We start from the raw sequence: 14,696 nt of genomic DNA, 5'->3' as shown, positions 1-14,696 counted from the left end.
CCACCCCCCGCCAGAGCCTTCATACAGTACATCTCTGCTTACGGTTCATTTAGAAGACAGAGAAGTTTTCTGCGGCTGTGTGACCAATTGCCACAAACTAAGCAGCTTTAAAACAACATCCATTTAGTATCTCACAGTTCTGTACATCGATGCCCAGCATGGCCTGACTGGGTTCTCTGCTCAGGATATCATAAGCCTGAAAGGTCAGCTGGGCTGAGTTCTTGTCTGGAGGCTCTGGGGGAAAATCCTCCTCCAAGCTCATTCTTGTTGTTGACAGGATTCAGTTTCTTGTGGTTGTGGGACTGAGGTCCCTGTTTCCTCCTGGGCCTCAGGGGCCACTCTCAGGTCCTAGAGGCCACCTGTCTTCCTTGCCATATGGCACCTTCATCTTCAAACCAGCAACAATGCCTCAAATCCTTCTTATGTTTCAAATCTTTCTGACATTCTCTTCTGCAACCAGCCAGAGAAAACTCCCTGCTTTTAAAAAGTTCATGTGGTTAGGCCAGGCCCACCCGGATAATCTCCCTTTCTTACAGTCAAGTATGTCATATAATACAACCTAATCACAGAAGTAAAATCTGTCATATTCACAGTCCTAGGGATTATACAGGGTGTGTACACAGCGGGTGGGAAATCTTGGGCACCATGTTAACATTCTGTCTACTACACATATGCTGTAATAACAAAAAGACCCCAAGAATACGATGGCTTAAACATAATAGCAGCTTACTTTTTCTCTCACACAACTGTCCAGGAATAAGTACTCCAGGGCTAATATGGCAGCCTTTTAGTTGTTCTGCCTTCTTCAAGGAAGTGGTCCTTATCTTCAAGGTCCAAGTCAGTTCACCACCATGTGTGTTGGGCCCCATCCCAAGTAGTGAGATGGGGGAAAGAGTAGGAGAAGGCCTACCCTTACCCTTAAGGGCACAACCTGGCAATGCATGCATCACTCAATCACATGGACACACCTAGCTGCAAGGAAAGCTGCAAAATCTGATCTTTATTTTCAGCCACCATCTGCCCAGGTTAAAGTCAGGGGTTCTATTAGTAAAGGAAGAAGGGGGCAATGGATGCTATGGGCAAGTAGAGGCTGACGCCACAGTGAACACTCTTTTTCCAGATGTCCACGAGGCTTCCTCCCTCATTTCAAGTTTCTGCTTAAGGAGACCTCATTAGTGAGTTCTTCTCTGACAACCTAGCCTAAAATAGCAACACTGTCCCCACCTTCCTTATCCTCCTTACCCTGCATTAATTTTCCCCATAGCACTTATTACCATCTCATATCAATACTTACTTAACTGCTTATTGTCTGTTTCCCCTGACTAGAAGTATAAGCTCCACGGTGGCGGTTTCTGACTGCTCTCTGCTGTACCCCCAGCCCCTGGTGCTAGGCACCATGAGTAGGTGATCAGAAAATATTTGTGGAACAAATGCATAAATGTATAGCAATCAATCGTCATTAGTGAGAAAGAGGACATACTCTGGAAGTCACACTGACTGGATTGAAAACCTGACTCCACCACTTGCTAGTCATGGGATATTTTACTGCAATTTTTTGTGTGTGTGTAAAATGAAGATAACAGTAGTACCTACTTTACAGGGTTGTTGTGAGAATTAACTGAGTTAATGTATATAAAATGCTTAGACTAGAGCCTGGTAGATAATACACACGTGATATAACTGACTTGTGTGAGCTATATGCTTTTGTTGTTGTTCATGGCACTCTACCAAGTGCTGTGGACGTAATGAACGAGACATAAAAGGGTTCAATGAGGGCACAAATAAGAATCCTCCCTGGAAAGGGCAAGGAAGAGTTACAGGTAGGCCTTAAAATAATAGTTTTTTCCAGTTATAAAATAAATTATGGGGATGTAATACACAGAAGAGGGAATACAGTCAACAATATTGTAATAACTTTAAATGGTGACAGATGGTGACTAGACTTACTGCGGTGGTCATCTCATAAGGTATATAAATGTCAAATCACTATGTCGCACACCTGAAACTAATATAACAATGTATACCAATTATACTTCAATTAAAAAAAGTTTTCCAGACAGACAAAGCCAAAAGGGAATTCTGTTCAGTAACCTCTACTGAGCCTTCAACACTACCTAGTAATCTAATTATGTTCCTTTTGTCAGTTCACTCTCTCATTCTGTGCAATGACTATTTCAAACCTTCTGCTGTACTTTCTCATCTTCCATTTTCTTTGGCTTTACTCTCTGATGATAACTTCACTTCTGAATTATCAGTGACTAACGCTCAAAATGGGGATGAAACAATCCCAGAAAAATTACACTGAGAAATAACAGGACCTTGAGAAACTTTCAGATTTAATGGCTGGAGGTGGGTAAGCCCACAAAGGAGGCTAAGAAGCTGTGGCCAGAGGTAGTTGTGAAAACACAAGTGGAATCACAGACACCAGTGAGAGTGTCCATGAGGAACAAGTCGATAGTACCAGATGCCACTAAGAAGTGAAGTAAGCTGAGGAAATAACCACTGGATTCAGGGATATGAAGGTCACTTGGTGAGCTAGGGTGACCTCAGGAAGAACTATTTCAATAGAATAAAGGTTACAGAAGTCAAAATAGAGTGGGGAGGGGAGAAGTGGGAATGGAGAAGACCAAAGTATCCACCGTTTTGAATTTAGCGGTAAAATGGAAAAAAAACTGGACGGTACCTGTGAGGTAGAGTGGTTTGTTTGTTGTAATGGGAGTTTTCGGCATGCTTAAACACTGATGAGAATTTAGTAAAGTGGGAAAAAGTCAGAGATCTCCAAAGAAGGAAGGACTAGGATTCAGTGCACAGGAACAGGCACTGGCCATGAGGGATACTTGTCCTGTTTAGACAGGAGGGAAAGAGGAGAGAATGATGCAGATGTAGATGGGTGGCCAAGTTTTGAGTTGCAAGATGTTGCTGAAGCTCCTGATAGCTTTTACTTTTGCCTATGAAGTTAAAATAAGGTTACCTGCAGAAAGTGAAGAGAATCGTGGGGATAATAAGAGGCTTAAGAATATTGGTTTGGGGCTTCCCTAGTGGCGCAGTGATTAAGAATCTGCCTGCCAATGCAGGGGACATGGGTTCGAGCCCTGGTCCGGGAAGATCTGTGGAGCAACTAAGCCCGTGAACCACAACTACTGAGCCTGCGCTTTAGAGCCCACGTGCCTAGAGCCTGTGCTCCGCAACGAGAAGCCACCGCAATGATCAGTAGCTCCCGCTCACCGCAACTAAAGAAAGCCCATGTGCAGCAGATCCAATGCAGCCAAAAAATAAATAAATAAAAATAAAAAATAAATAAATTTATATAAAAAAAGGAATATTGATTTGAAATAGTCATTGCAGGGAACAGGAAAGATGACTAGAAAAATCTAGTGGGATTACAGGGCCTCAGACTCTATTTGAAGTTGATAACCATGGATTCATAACCATGGAGTCATTGCAGGGAACAGGAAAGATGACTAGAAAAATCTAGTGGGATTACAGGGCCTCAGACTCTATTTGAAGTTGATAACCATGGAGCAGATATAAATCTGCTCTATAGTCATTAACTTGGGCAGTTTTTAGATGTCCAAAAGCAGGCACAAATATTTCATTTTACCCAAGCCCAACAAAGAAATGAGAGGGAAGGAAATTTAGCCTATTCCAAAAGAATTACTAGAATTTCTTAAGGACTATGTTTTTGGCCACGCCCCATGGCGTTCGGGAGCTGAGTTCCTAGACCAGGGATCGAACCCAGACCCCCTGCAGCGGAAGTGCGGAGTCTCAACCACTGGACGACCAGCGAAGTCCCAAGAATGACTAGAATTTAAGCTCGACAGGAATCTAAAGACAGGAAGGTGTTAATGGAGAGAATGTAGAAGCAATGGTCTGAATGCTGCAGTGAAATTAAAAAAAAATGGTAGAGGAATAGTTCAATAAACAAAGTGGAAGGAATACAGTCAGTGAATAAGATGCAAGTAATAGTGTTTTGAAGATGGAGCAGTTTGGGGTGGTGACAATGGAAAGGATGTAAGTAAGAGTAGCTGAGACAGAGTAGAAATCATTAGGTTGAGTCAAGGAACTAAGAGACAAAAACACTGAATGGACTGTCTTGTGTAACATTAAAGTATCAAGAGGAAGACCAACGGCTAGCTATGTAGACGAAAGTAGGAGAGTGGCAGTTACTACAGATAAGTAATAAGAGAGAGTGGTATAGTTGAATAGGCTCAAAGGAATTAGACTTTGCAAAGGAGTAGGCAGTTATGTTCTGAAGCCACAACAGCAAGAACAACCCTGTCTCAAATGTGTTTGTGATAAAGGGATAAAGCTTTGTCAACATTTATCCTCGTGTTGTGCTTGAAACATCACATTGCTCGTTATACCAATGGCTAAGACGTTACGGTAAGACCTGAAGGAGATTTCAGTGACAAAGACAGTAGGAATAAGGTTCTTTTCTTAAGTATTGAACCTATTTATAAACAGAACGGAGAGATTAAAAAGTCTTGCTGGGTCAGACTGAGGGACACTTGTCTTTCCATGCCTAGGGAAAGGTTGACTGCAGATAAGCAGGCAAATATAAGCTCTGGAAGTTCAAAGGACATAGGCTTTAGAGTCAGACAGGTCTGTGTTCCTAGCCCTTCTCCAGCAATTACTAATTATGTGACATGGAAACAGATAATTCACAATGGAAGTTTATTGCAGGGATATACATAAATATCAATGTAGAAGAATCCTCCCACCATCAGAACAATATCCCAGGTCCCCATTCCTGTCTCTGGGAATTGCAAAGTTCACAAGCTGCTTTACCCACTTTTCAAGGAGAGAACTTTATTGGGCAGACATGAAGCCATTCAGTAGGAAAGTTCCTGGTCAACAAATTTTTTTATTAAGGAAGGGTCTTAGCAAACCTTTCTGTTCAAGATTTGTTCAGCTAATGAGGCAAAAAGCTGATCAGAGCCACTTTTCTCAATAGGTAACTGTGTATAAGGTGGGCTTCTGGTACATACTGAATTCTTGCTTCCTCATCTGTTAAGTGGGGATAATACCAAGACCAGAACCTATACAAAGCGGGTGCTCAACAGATATTTTTTTTTTTGCGGTACGTGGACCTCTCACTGCTGCGGCCCCTCCCGCCGTGGAGCACAGGCTCCGGACGCGCAGGCTCAGCGGCCATGGCTCACGGGCCCAGCCACTCCGCAGCATGTGGGATCTTCCCGGACCAGGGCACGAACCCGCATCCCCTGCATCGGCAGGCGGACTCCCAACAACTGCGCCACCAGGGAAGCCCTCAACAGATATTTTGAAAGGCAGCCTGGTGTAGTAAAAGATTTTAAAGACAGGTCTGCATTTTCAGACAGGGTCTGCTACCAGAGAATTTCAACGTCCTGATCTGTACAGGAGAGAAAACATCTGCTTTGTGGATGGTTTTTTTTTTTTTTTTTTTTTTTTTTTTTTTTTTTTTTTTAAATGACTGTGGGAGCCAATGTCTAAGAAGTTCTACTTCCATTTTAAAAATCAAACATGGTCACCTGATGGGGAATAGTCAAGGGTGAGGTAGGGGATTAAGGAGAGCAATGAAGGTGTAAAATAACTGCTGTAGTGATTAGGAGAGCAAACAGACCAGGAACTCACAGAGGGTTGCTTGTTTGTAACGAGGGCTTGGTTGAGGTTGGAGACCTTGAATATTTAGTGGCATTCACTACACAGCTTTGTTTTTCTCTAGCAGTGTGAATGGAGAAACAGAAATGTTAAAACAGCTGATACAAAAAGGACAGAAAAATGGCAAGAAAATTCAGTGATGTATAGGCCACTCAGATTGCTGAAAACAGAAGTAAATTCCACACGGAGGGCAATAATGAGGAAAGAACACACAGGTTGGAATTAGAAATCACAGAACAGGCACAGTAGGAACAATCTGGGGTAGACAAAGAGATGGAATCAGGAGATTACAGACAAGCAGTGAGACATTAAGGTAACATTCAAGAAGTCCTGAAGATTTGGCTTTCTTCCTTTTTTTCCCATAACCATCACCATCTACTTCTCCCTTAGGTTTTTATCCCTCGAGTCTGACTGTATTGCAGAATATGGTTCCACAAGTTTTCCCCTTTCTGACTGCTCCTGAAGACAAGCACACAGATCTTCTTTGTTTAAAGATTTTACTGCTCATCCTAAGAAGACAGAAAATATTAAGTAAGTAACAACTTGAGGAAGTGGCTGACGTTCCAGAACACCCCAGAATTCTTACAGGTTTCATCTCTGAGGCTAGTGACTTCCCAGGAGGTAGTGCCTAAAAGCCCTGTGGATTCTAAATCTGCTGTCCTTAGATATCTCTAAGTGAGCCATTTAAGTCAGACAGATTTAAGGACAGCTAGACAGAGTTCCCATTTTCTGTCATCTGGGCAGAAACCAACTTCTTGTCGCTATTACCAGTCTTAAAATTGTACCCACAGACGTCGCTTTAAACAGGTGCCTGGGAATGCTGACGTTTTCCTTCTACACATTGAAGGCAATTTCTCTGCTGCCAGGGCTGAAGCATCCTGACAGAATAATAAAGATGGTGCCAATCAAGTGGGCAAAGCTTCCTTGCCCAGAATATAAACGAAACAAAGTAAAAGTGGGTTTATTAGCTCCAGGAAAAGGAGCAACAGTACCCAGCTCTCAGGCAACTCCTCACTTTCTATATACAGGCTGCACCCAGCCCAAGGTCCACTGGCTCCTTAAATATGAGGGTCCATCCAGTGCCTCCCTTCCCGGGGTTGGGGACGGCTAGCTCCCTGATGGCGAGGTTTCGGGCTGTTCAGCAGCAACACCTGGCACAGATGAGGCAGCCTCGTAGTCTGCGATGCGGCGCTGTACCAGGGCAGGCATGAGCTGCACGTAAGCGGCCATGAGGCGGTGATTGGAATGGATCAGCTTCCCAGCACAGCTATGCAGACAGGCCTCCTGGAAGGAAGACAGGGTGGAAGTAGAAGCCAGAGGTGTCTCGTCAGGTCCGTCTCCTTCCTTCCCATCCCCAGCCTAGGGGCGAGGGTCGTAGAAAGGCCAGGGCCAGAGGTAGGGGAAGTGGCGAAGAGGGAAGCAGTCTACGGTTAACTCTGAGGATCGAGGGTAATCTCCCTGCTCAGTTCCCCCACCTAACCTCCTCAGCATCCAGAGCTCGGTGGTGCAGGCTGGGCACGCAGCGCTGGAAGCAGAGTTCCGTCATCCGATTGTAGACCAACAGGAAGTCCCTCAGCTGGGAAGAAGGGGAACAAGGAACTCAGCGAAGAGGGGCCACATCTCAATTCAAGGCCGCGCCGCCCAAGCTTTCCCAGGACCGCACCCCATGGCCCGACGTTCCCAGCCCTCTGATGCCTGGTTCCTTGGGGTTCCCGCCATGCAGACAGGGATGCTAGCAGAACGCATGGCCCTAAAGCTCTCACTCACGTTTCTGAGCTGCTGCTGCTGTTGCTGCTGCTGCTCCATCACGCCAGCGGCGCATGCCCTACGTCACTTCCTTCACAGCTTCTCGGTAACGCCCCGGAAGTGACCTCTCGTGGCTCCCTAGGGATAGAGAGGTTGGCTCCAGGACAGCCCTGCCCCCAGATGCTAACGTCACTTCCGCCCTCATAATCTGCGACGTGGCCGGCTTCTTCTGCCCGGGAGAGGACGTCACTTCCACCGAGTCCCTGACCTGCTGCTAGGATCGCGACAGGAACTGGAGCCCGAGGTCCCCGCGCGGCCCGGGCCTGGCGCCCTGAGGGGAAGAGCCGCCCGGCCCGAGGTGAGAGGGACGTGCATGGGCGAGGGCAAGTTGAATGCACGAACCTGACGTGAGGGCAAGATGCCTCTGAACCCTGGGAAAGGATGAGGACACACCTGATGCCCAGGTGTATGGGGGGAGGGCGGAGACTCACACACCTGGGGAGACATAACTGACTTTGGAAGGGATCACCTACCTATGTACTGGGAAAAAGAGGCTTTTCCCAGAGGTCAGGAACTTATACCAACTGATTCAACTAAGGCCTGAAGGGGGAGGGCCCGAGGAAGAGGAGGTACATGGGATGGAGGAGGGGGACACCCCCTGCAGGAAAGAGGAAGAAACACTAAAGGAGTGTGAGAGGCCAAGCAGTGGTGAACATACCTGAATGGGGGTACACACCTGAGCCCTTGGGAAAGAGGTTCGTCTCCTGATGGGGAGAAACACCTGCATGGGCATACGCTTCTTGAGAGCACAGACTTTATCTCTCGTTCACTGCTGTATCTCTGTTGCCTCAAATAGTGCATGACACATAGTAGGCACTCATTAAACGTGTGTTGAGTGATTGAATGCATGAATGATCACCGCAGTCCTGGTAGGATGGGGGGTTCATGAGAACATGACCTCAGGGCAGGCACACCTGAGGCCTGGGTGTGCGTGTTACAAATATGCACCTTGGAGGGGAGAAATGCATATACTTCAGGGAAGAGTAGTGGCCAAACCCCAGAACACTGAGGCCCTGGGACAACCTCCGAAATGGCAGGGGAGATCGTCCTCTTTGGAGTACTGGCCAGTTTCCAGAACTGTCTGTGTTGGGCTTTGCAGGGCGCTGGGGTAGAGACTTTGACTCCAGTCCCTTCGCTAGCCATGACGGACGGGATCCTAGGGAAGGCAGCCACAATGGAGATCCCCATCCACGGGAATGGTGAAGCTGGGCAGCTTCCTGAGGATGATGGGCTGGAGCAGGTGCTTCTGTTTGATTCTTCATATTGTTTCAATTGAGGAATCCCAACTCATAAACCCTGAACTCTTGTACCTATTCCAGTAGCCTTCCCCTAACTTACCTATCTCCCTTCAATCTTTTTACAAATCTTTGTTCTGATTCTGTGCAGACTTCCCTTGTGTGCTCTCTCTATGATGCTTCAATCCAAGCTTGTTTTCACCCCCAAAATGCTTCAGCTGCCCCTATGTTCCTGAAGCCCCCCTCTTCTCTGGCCTATAGGACCTCCAGCAGGTGATGGTGTCAGGACCCAACCTCAATGAAACCAGCATTGTGTCTGGTGGCTATGGGGGCTCTGGTGATGGACTCATCCCCACAGGTATGAATGATCAGAACAGGACAGGAAGCTTGAGTGGAGAGGGGGAGAGTGGTGGTTCTAGGGAGCATAGAGTATGTCTAAGAAGGTTTGAATTATGTCTGGAGATCCTGGGGACCTCTGCTAGTATGAACCCTATGGAATCTCAGCCCAAGGCCAGTTCCCAGAGTTGTCCATCTGCTCCCACTTGTCATTTAGCCCCACTTGTCCTTTCTCTGCTGTCACCACCTAAGTCAAGCAAAGGACTCTGTTTCACAGGCCTCCCCTGCCTGCTCTGGAGCCTCAATCTGATTTGGAACTTTGTGAGGCTTCTCAGAGTATTACTTTAGACTCTAACATTTAGAGAAACAAACAGCTCTGAATCTCACACTGACTAGTATCCACATGGGAATGTCAGCCGGGTTTTCTGTTTGATGGACCCACTATCCTTGATCAGTCACCCCATACTCAGCCTATTTTGGGCTGTTTTCTCTACCCCTGTACACTAGCAACTCCCTCTTCCCTCCTTCAGTCCCCACCACCACTTCAGAAGGAGGCCAGATGTATATTGGGTTTTGGGTCTCAGGGCACAATGTATGAGTTCCTCCTAGTGAGTAGGAGAATCTAATTGTCTCTAGCTTCTGCTCCTTCAGGGAAGTCATTTTCATGTGCTGGGAGGGAAGTATGGGCGGAACCACAGAGGTGTCTGATTGTATCTGAGAGAGGCTGGTGTCAGAGAACTTGGTCCTTTAGGGTCTGGCCGCCATCCATCTCACAATACCACTCCTGCTGGCCCCGGAGATGAGGTGGCTCGGGGCATCGCCGGAGAGAAGTTTGACATCGTCAAGAAATGGGGCATCAACACATATAAGGTGGGATTCAAGCACCTCTCCCTTCCCCCAAACTCTCCTGGGTACCTTTTCCCCATCGTCCAGATCCTAATGTCCCATCTGTGGCTGAGACTAGGAGCCTGGGTATGCTGGGGTAGGTACGTTTTGGGAGGACAGGGTGCTAGGGTCTCTGACCTATTCCCTCACTTCCCAATCAGTGTACAAAGCAGCTGTTATCAGAGCGATTTGGCCGAGGCTCCCGGACTGTGGACCTGGAGCTAGAGCTGCAGATTGAGCTGCTGCGTGAGACGAAGCGCAAGTATGAGAGTGTCCTGCAGCTGGGCCGGGCACTGACAGCCCACCTCTACAGCCTGCTGCAGACCCAGCATGCACTAGGGGACGCCTTTGCTGACCTCAGCCAGAAGTCCCCAGAGCTTCAGGTGCCTCAGCCAGGCCTGAGAGGGTGGGGGGCTAGGCCCGGGCCCGCCAGGCAGTCACCCCTCAGCCTCCCTCCCTCCTGCAGCCCAGAGGGAGAACCCGTCCAGGGCGGGCCCAGCTCTGCCCCCAGCAGCACCCACCTGTGGAGGCAGGGGCTTGTACAGAGGTCCAGAAGTTGGAGGGGGTGGGGCAGGCGGCACACCAGGTGCCTCACAAGTACCCCTCTCTGCATTGACCGGAATGCCTTCAGTGCTCAGCCTAATCGGAGCCCCTCCTTTGCCTGCTGCACTAGCCTTCCCTACTCCAGTCCTGTGAACTTCATCTGAGGCCCTCACTCCCACACTCCTGCCCCAGGCATCCCCGGGGCAGCCCCACTAACTTTCTGGCTAAGGGAGCCTTGCTGGAGGCAGTGCTGCGTTGTTCCACTTTCAATGGCTGGTTCCTCCCGGGAGAGGAGGGGAAAGAAGGGCCTTACAGCCCCGACTGTTACTCAAGGCCTGTCCCTCCCTTCTGCCCTCAGGAGGAATTTGGCTACAATGCAGAGACGCAGAAGCTGCTGTGCAAGAACGGAGAGACGCTGCTAGGGGCTGTGAACTTCTTTGTCTCTAGCATCAACACGTTGGTAACCAAGACCATGGAAGACACACTCATGACTGTCAAACAGTATGAGGCTGCCAGGTGTGGGCACTGGCAGGGCCTAGGGTTTGGGGCGTTGGCTGGCATGGGTGGAAGTTTGAGCTTTAGGGGCATAAGCATTGAGAAAAGAAAGGAGAGTATGTGTGGAGGGCAAAGGGGTGGAGACCAGCCCATATCACCCCCTCCCCAGGCTGGAATACGATGCCTACCGGACAGACTTAGAGGAGCTGAGCCTAGGCCCCCGTGATGCAGGGATGCGTGGTCGACTTGAGAGTGCCCAGGCCACTTTCCAGGCCCATCGGGACAAATATGAGAAGCTGCGGGGAGATGTGGCCATCAAGCTCAAGTTCCTGGAAGAAAACAAGGTGCAACCCCACCCCTTTGACCCAGCCCACCTTCCCATCTGTAACACTGACCTCACCCCACCCCCAGAAAAAACCCCTCCCCATTATTGGATGGGGAAATGCGGCCTGACTAAGGAGTGGGCTCTTCCCCAGCCCACTCAACCCCTGGACCTTTCTCATCACCCTCCCTCTGATCCCTGGCCCTTTTCTATTGGAGGAGTTGGCTGCTGATCCCAAGAACATAACTGGGAAAAATCCACCCCTTAAGCTTGGGTGCCAGAACCTCTGGCCCTGCCAATCAAGTCAGGTTTCTCCTATCACACTGGCTTTTATCCTTTGGCTCCCTTGATGGAGGTCAGCCCCCACTCCAAAAGCACTATCAGAGCAGAGTCCATGTGCCCCTGGTCTGGGCCCAGGCTCATAGCCCCTCAGGAAGGGTATCTGAGTCCAGTCTCAGCTGACCTTGCTGGACCCCCAGATCAAGGTGATGCACAAGCAGCTGCTGCTCTTCCACAATGCCGTGTCAGCCTACTTTGCTGGGAACCAGAAACAACTGGAGCAGACCCTGCAGCAGTTCAACATCAAGCTGCGGCCTCCAGGAGCTGAGAAGCCCTCCTGGCTAGAGGAGCAGTGAGCCACTGCAGCCCAACCTGGCTGTCAAGAAGGACATTGGGAGGGGCAGTCCCAGGGTGGGGGAGATTTGGACATGGGACATCCCTTGCCACCTGCGCTCTGGCTTGGGTTCCCTTTCCCTGGCTGGGCCCTGACAGGAGGTCTGCAGGCCCAGCAGCTGCTGCCCTGTCCTTTATCTTCCTGGCCACTGGGCTTCATTCCCAGATCTTTTCCTTCCACTCCACAGCCAAAGGCTATGACAAAAACCACTCCCTGGCCAATGGCATCACTCCTAGGCCTGTCCCAGTTCCTGGGGTGTGCCCCCTGACCAATGGCAGAGCCTCAAAAGGCCCTGTCAGCCAATGGCAGCTCTTCTTGGGCTCCCCTGGGCCAATGCTGTTGCCTCCAATATCCTTTGTCCCTCCTCAATGCGTGCCCATTGCAGAGAAGGGGACTGGGACCAAAGGGGTGGGGATATGGGGAGCCCCATTTCTGGCCCTGCATCTGAATGGGTCTCCCCTCACCTACCCACCCAGTTTAATTGTGCTTAGAGCCCTGGAAGATTGGGACCTAGCACTAGGAATAAACCTTTCATAAAAGCAGGTCCAGTGAGCTCAATTTGTGGGGGACTCTAGGAGGGTGGTCTGGGTAGAGAAACGCTCAGTCTAATTACACACCAAAATCCTATCATTTCAGGGGAGCTAGGGCCAGCTGCCTCAGGTTTCGGGAACCATCTGAGGGCCTACTCTCCTCCCCCAGCCCCAGTAGGAGCCAAAGCTTTACTTGCCCTTTAGGCTATAGCACCAAGATAGCAATGGATTTCAAAACACAGGGCGCAGAGGGGGTTGGGCCCACTGACCTCCATCATCCAATCATTCATACAGCAAATATTTACTGAGTGTTTTTATTTGCCAGGCACTGCGCTAGACCCTGGCGAAACATCAGGGAATAAGACACAGTCCCTGCCCACAGTGCTTACAGCCTAGTGGGGGATAGAGGCAAGTAACTAGGCAACTACAATACAGTGATAAGTACTAGGATACAGAAGTACAGGGGGCTATGGGAGCAAAGAGGAGGGGCATGTAGCCTAGATAGGTGGAGATGGGGATGTCAACTTGAAAGCTGAGACCTGAGGGTAACTAGAGGATAGCCAGGTAAAGAGTAGGGGGAAGAGCATCTTAGGCAAAGAGGCTCTGAGTAGGAACAGGAAGGAATTCAGCTTGGGAAAAATGAAGGGGGAGTGGCTAGAGGATGACTATAGAGGTAAGGTAGTAGATCATGCTGAGCCTTTTCAGGCTGCTTACGGACTTTAGCCCTTTGTTCAAAGGAGCTGTGAAGCCTTATCAGCAGACGTTTGATGACATGGGAGAAGTTTAGGATTGAGGAAAGAAGTCTTTGTGAGGCTTAAAATAGTGTTATACAGACCGGAGTTGCCTCACATTGAGTAGTCTCTTAGCCGTGGCCCCATATTCCAAAGCAAGGGTGAACCCTGTCTGAGGCTCATTCACAAGCACCAGAGCACCTGTGCTGGGTGCCCGAACTGAGGCAGATGAGAAGTCAAGGCACTTCCCAGGGTCCCTGCTGCATCCCGGTGTTGAGCCCAAATCTGAACCTTGTGTGATGCAAGAAAGCTCCCCGATAGCACTTTGATTTACTCAGGGACCAGGTACCATCACCCTATGCTCCTTGACCAAGGAGTGCTCCAGATTTTTTCAGCATTCTCCCCTACCTCTGGAAGGGTGCAGTTATCTGACTGGAGCTTCATTATAGAGTGGGGTGGCCCTTCACTTTATGGGCCACTGGGGCTTTTTCAACATGAAAGGTACGGAGGCTCCAAGTGACTGGAGGCAGGACCTATAAGCAGAGCTCAAACCCTGGTTCCAGCACTTTCTGCCTGAGTGATCAGGGTTAATGTCTGGGGAGCCAAGGGCCCTCAGTTATTTCCGTTGCAAAACACGGCTAATAAAAGAAGCTACCTATTAAGATTATGAATACTAAAGAAGATAATATATGTAAAGTGATTCGTTATGTGTCTGGCACATAATAAGCACTCAGTCCTTGTTAACTGTTATACTTTTTATTATTTTCCACCGGGGCTGCTTTTCCCCAAGGCGATGATTCTGAGAATTGCTCTGGTCTTTGGAGGGTGGAAGGGAGTCGCTGGATGGTCTGAACCATAATTTCCTCGCGAGGGGGCTCCTGAGGGAGAGCCAGGCACCTTGAGCCAAGTTAAGTCCCCCATCTTTCTACCCCGTCAGCCCCTTCTCCCAGAGCTCTGCGTACTGCCCTTCTACCCTGGGGCTCGTCCAGAGATCCGTGCCGAGGCACAGGCGATCCCGGTCTCCCCCTGCTCAGCAGAGACCACAGTAGCATAGTCCGTAGGAGCACCCCCAGGAAAGCCTGGAAGGGCAGCTCCAGGAGACAGCCCTTACCGGCTCCCAGAGCCCGAACACCCTGCTGTCCAGCTGCCTTTTCGTGACGGAGCGTCCGCCCAGTCCCTGAGACCCACTGCGCTGCCCTTTCCTGGAGCCGTCGGGAGCCAGAGGCAGCTGGCGGGGATCGAGGATCCGGGATCCGGGATCCTGCTCAAGGGTTCCCCGGCCCGACAGGGGAGGCAGCTCCTGCACGAGCTTCGGGAGAGTTGGAGGAGCGGTGCGGGTGGGGTTGGGGCGGGCGGGGCCTCCGTGGCGGCGGGCGGGGCGTGGGTGGGTCTTCGGTCTCCGAGCCGCCCCCTCCCCCGGCTGGTCCGCAGCCCCGCCCCGGCCCCTCCCTCCGGCCTGTGCGGCGGGTCCGGCGGCGGTGGCGGCGCCGGCGCCGGGAC

The 14,696-nt window shown here is 49.9% G+C and overlaps 2 protein-coding genes across 3 annotated transcripts; one reads left to right on the top strand and one right to left on the bottom strand.

Annotated features, from left to right (window-relative positions):
* Positions 1–6,747: 6,747 nt before the first annotated feature.
* TIMM10B (translocase of inner mitochondrial membrane 10B) lies at positions 6,748–7,456 on the bottom strand. The gene is made up of 3 exons (XM_007459820.1): positions 7,408–7,456; positions 7,121–7,216; positions 6,748–6,924 (listed from the first exon to the last, which is right to left on the bottom strand). Exons 1-3 carry the CDS (start codon positions 7,444–7,446, stop codon positions 6,748–6,750), a joined length of 312 nt encoding a protein of 103 aa, XP_007459882.1. The 5' UTR covers positions 7,447–7,456.
* Positions 7,457–7,637: 181 nt separating this feature from the next.
* Positions 7,638–12,476, top strand: ARFIP2 (ARF interacting protein 2). 2 transcript variants are annotated; one of them, XM_007459818.1, is made up of 8 exons: positions 7,638–7,744; positions 8,546–8,686; positions 8,943–9,039; positions 9,769–9,887; positions 10,064–10,285; positions 10,804–10,961; positions 11,110–11,284; positions 11,742–12,476. In XM_007459818.1, exons 2-8 carry the CDS (start codon positions 8,588–8,590, stop codon positions 11,895–11,897), a joined length of 1,026 nt encoding a protein of 341 aa, XP_007459880.1. In that variant the 5' UTR covers positions 7,638–7,744; positions 8,546–8,587; the 3' UTR covers positions 11,898–12,476. The 2 variants fall into 2 exon arrangements, with proteins under 2 accessions (XP_007459880.1, XP_007459881.1); XM_007459819.1 differs by lacking the exons at positions 7,638–7,744; positions 8,546–8,686; positions 9,769–9,887 and having other exon boundaries at positions 8,980–9,039; positions 11,742–11,897.
* Positions 12,477–14,696: the final 2,220 nt, after the last annotated feature.

The sequence above is a fragment of the Lipotes vexillifer genome, unplaced genomic scaffold, assembly GCF_000442215.2.
Source record: "Lipotes vexillifer unplaced genomic scaffold, Lipotes_vexillifer_v1.1 scaffold61, whole genome shotgun sequence".
Classification (NCBI taxonomy): Eukaryota; Metazoa; Chordata; class Mammalia; order Artiodactyla; family Lipotidae; genus Lipotes; species Lipotes vexillifer.
The sequence above is the reverse complement of the archived record's forward strand: the minus strand, read 5'-3'. Positions and strand labels throughout refer to the sequence as shown.

Excerpts from the sequence above, each read along its gene's own strand:
- TIMM10B (XM_007459820.1), bottom strand. The coding sequence starts at position 7,446 with ATGGAGCAGCAGCAGCAACAGCAGCAGCAGCTCAGAAAC. Across the intron at positions 7,217-7,407 it reads AGCAGCAGCAGCTCAGAAAC|CTGAGGGACTTCCTGTTGGT; the intron begins GTGAGTGAGAGC and ends CCTTCTTCCCAG. Across the intron at positions 6,925-7,120 it reads GAGCTCTGGATGCTGAGGAG|GAGGCCTGTCTGCATAGCTG; the intron begins GTTAGGTGGGGG and ends TCTTCCTTCCAG.
- ARFIP2 (XM_007459818.1), top strand. The coding sequence starts at position 8,588 with ATGACGGACGGGATCCTAGGGAAGGCAGCCACAATGGAGATCCCCATC. Across the intron at positions 8,687-8,942 it reads AGGATGATGGGCTGGAGCAG|GACCTCCAGCAGGTGATGGT; the intron begins GTGCTTCTGTTT and ends TCTGGCCTATAG. Across the intron at positions 10,962-11,109 it reads AAACAGTATGAGGCTGCCAG|GCTGGAATACGATGCCTACC; the intron begins GTGTGGGCACTG and ends CCCCCTCCCCAG.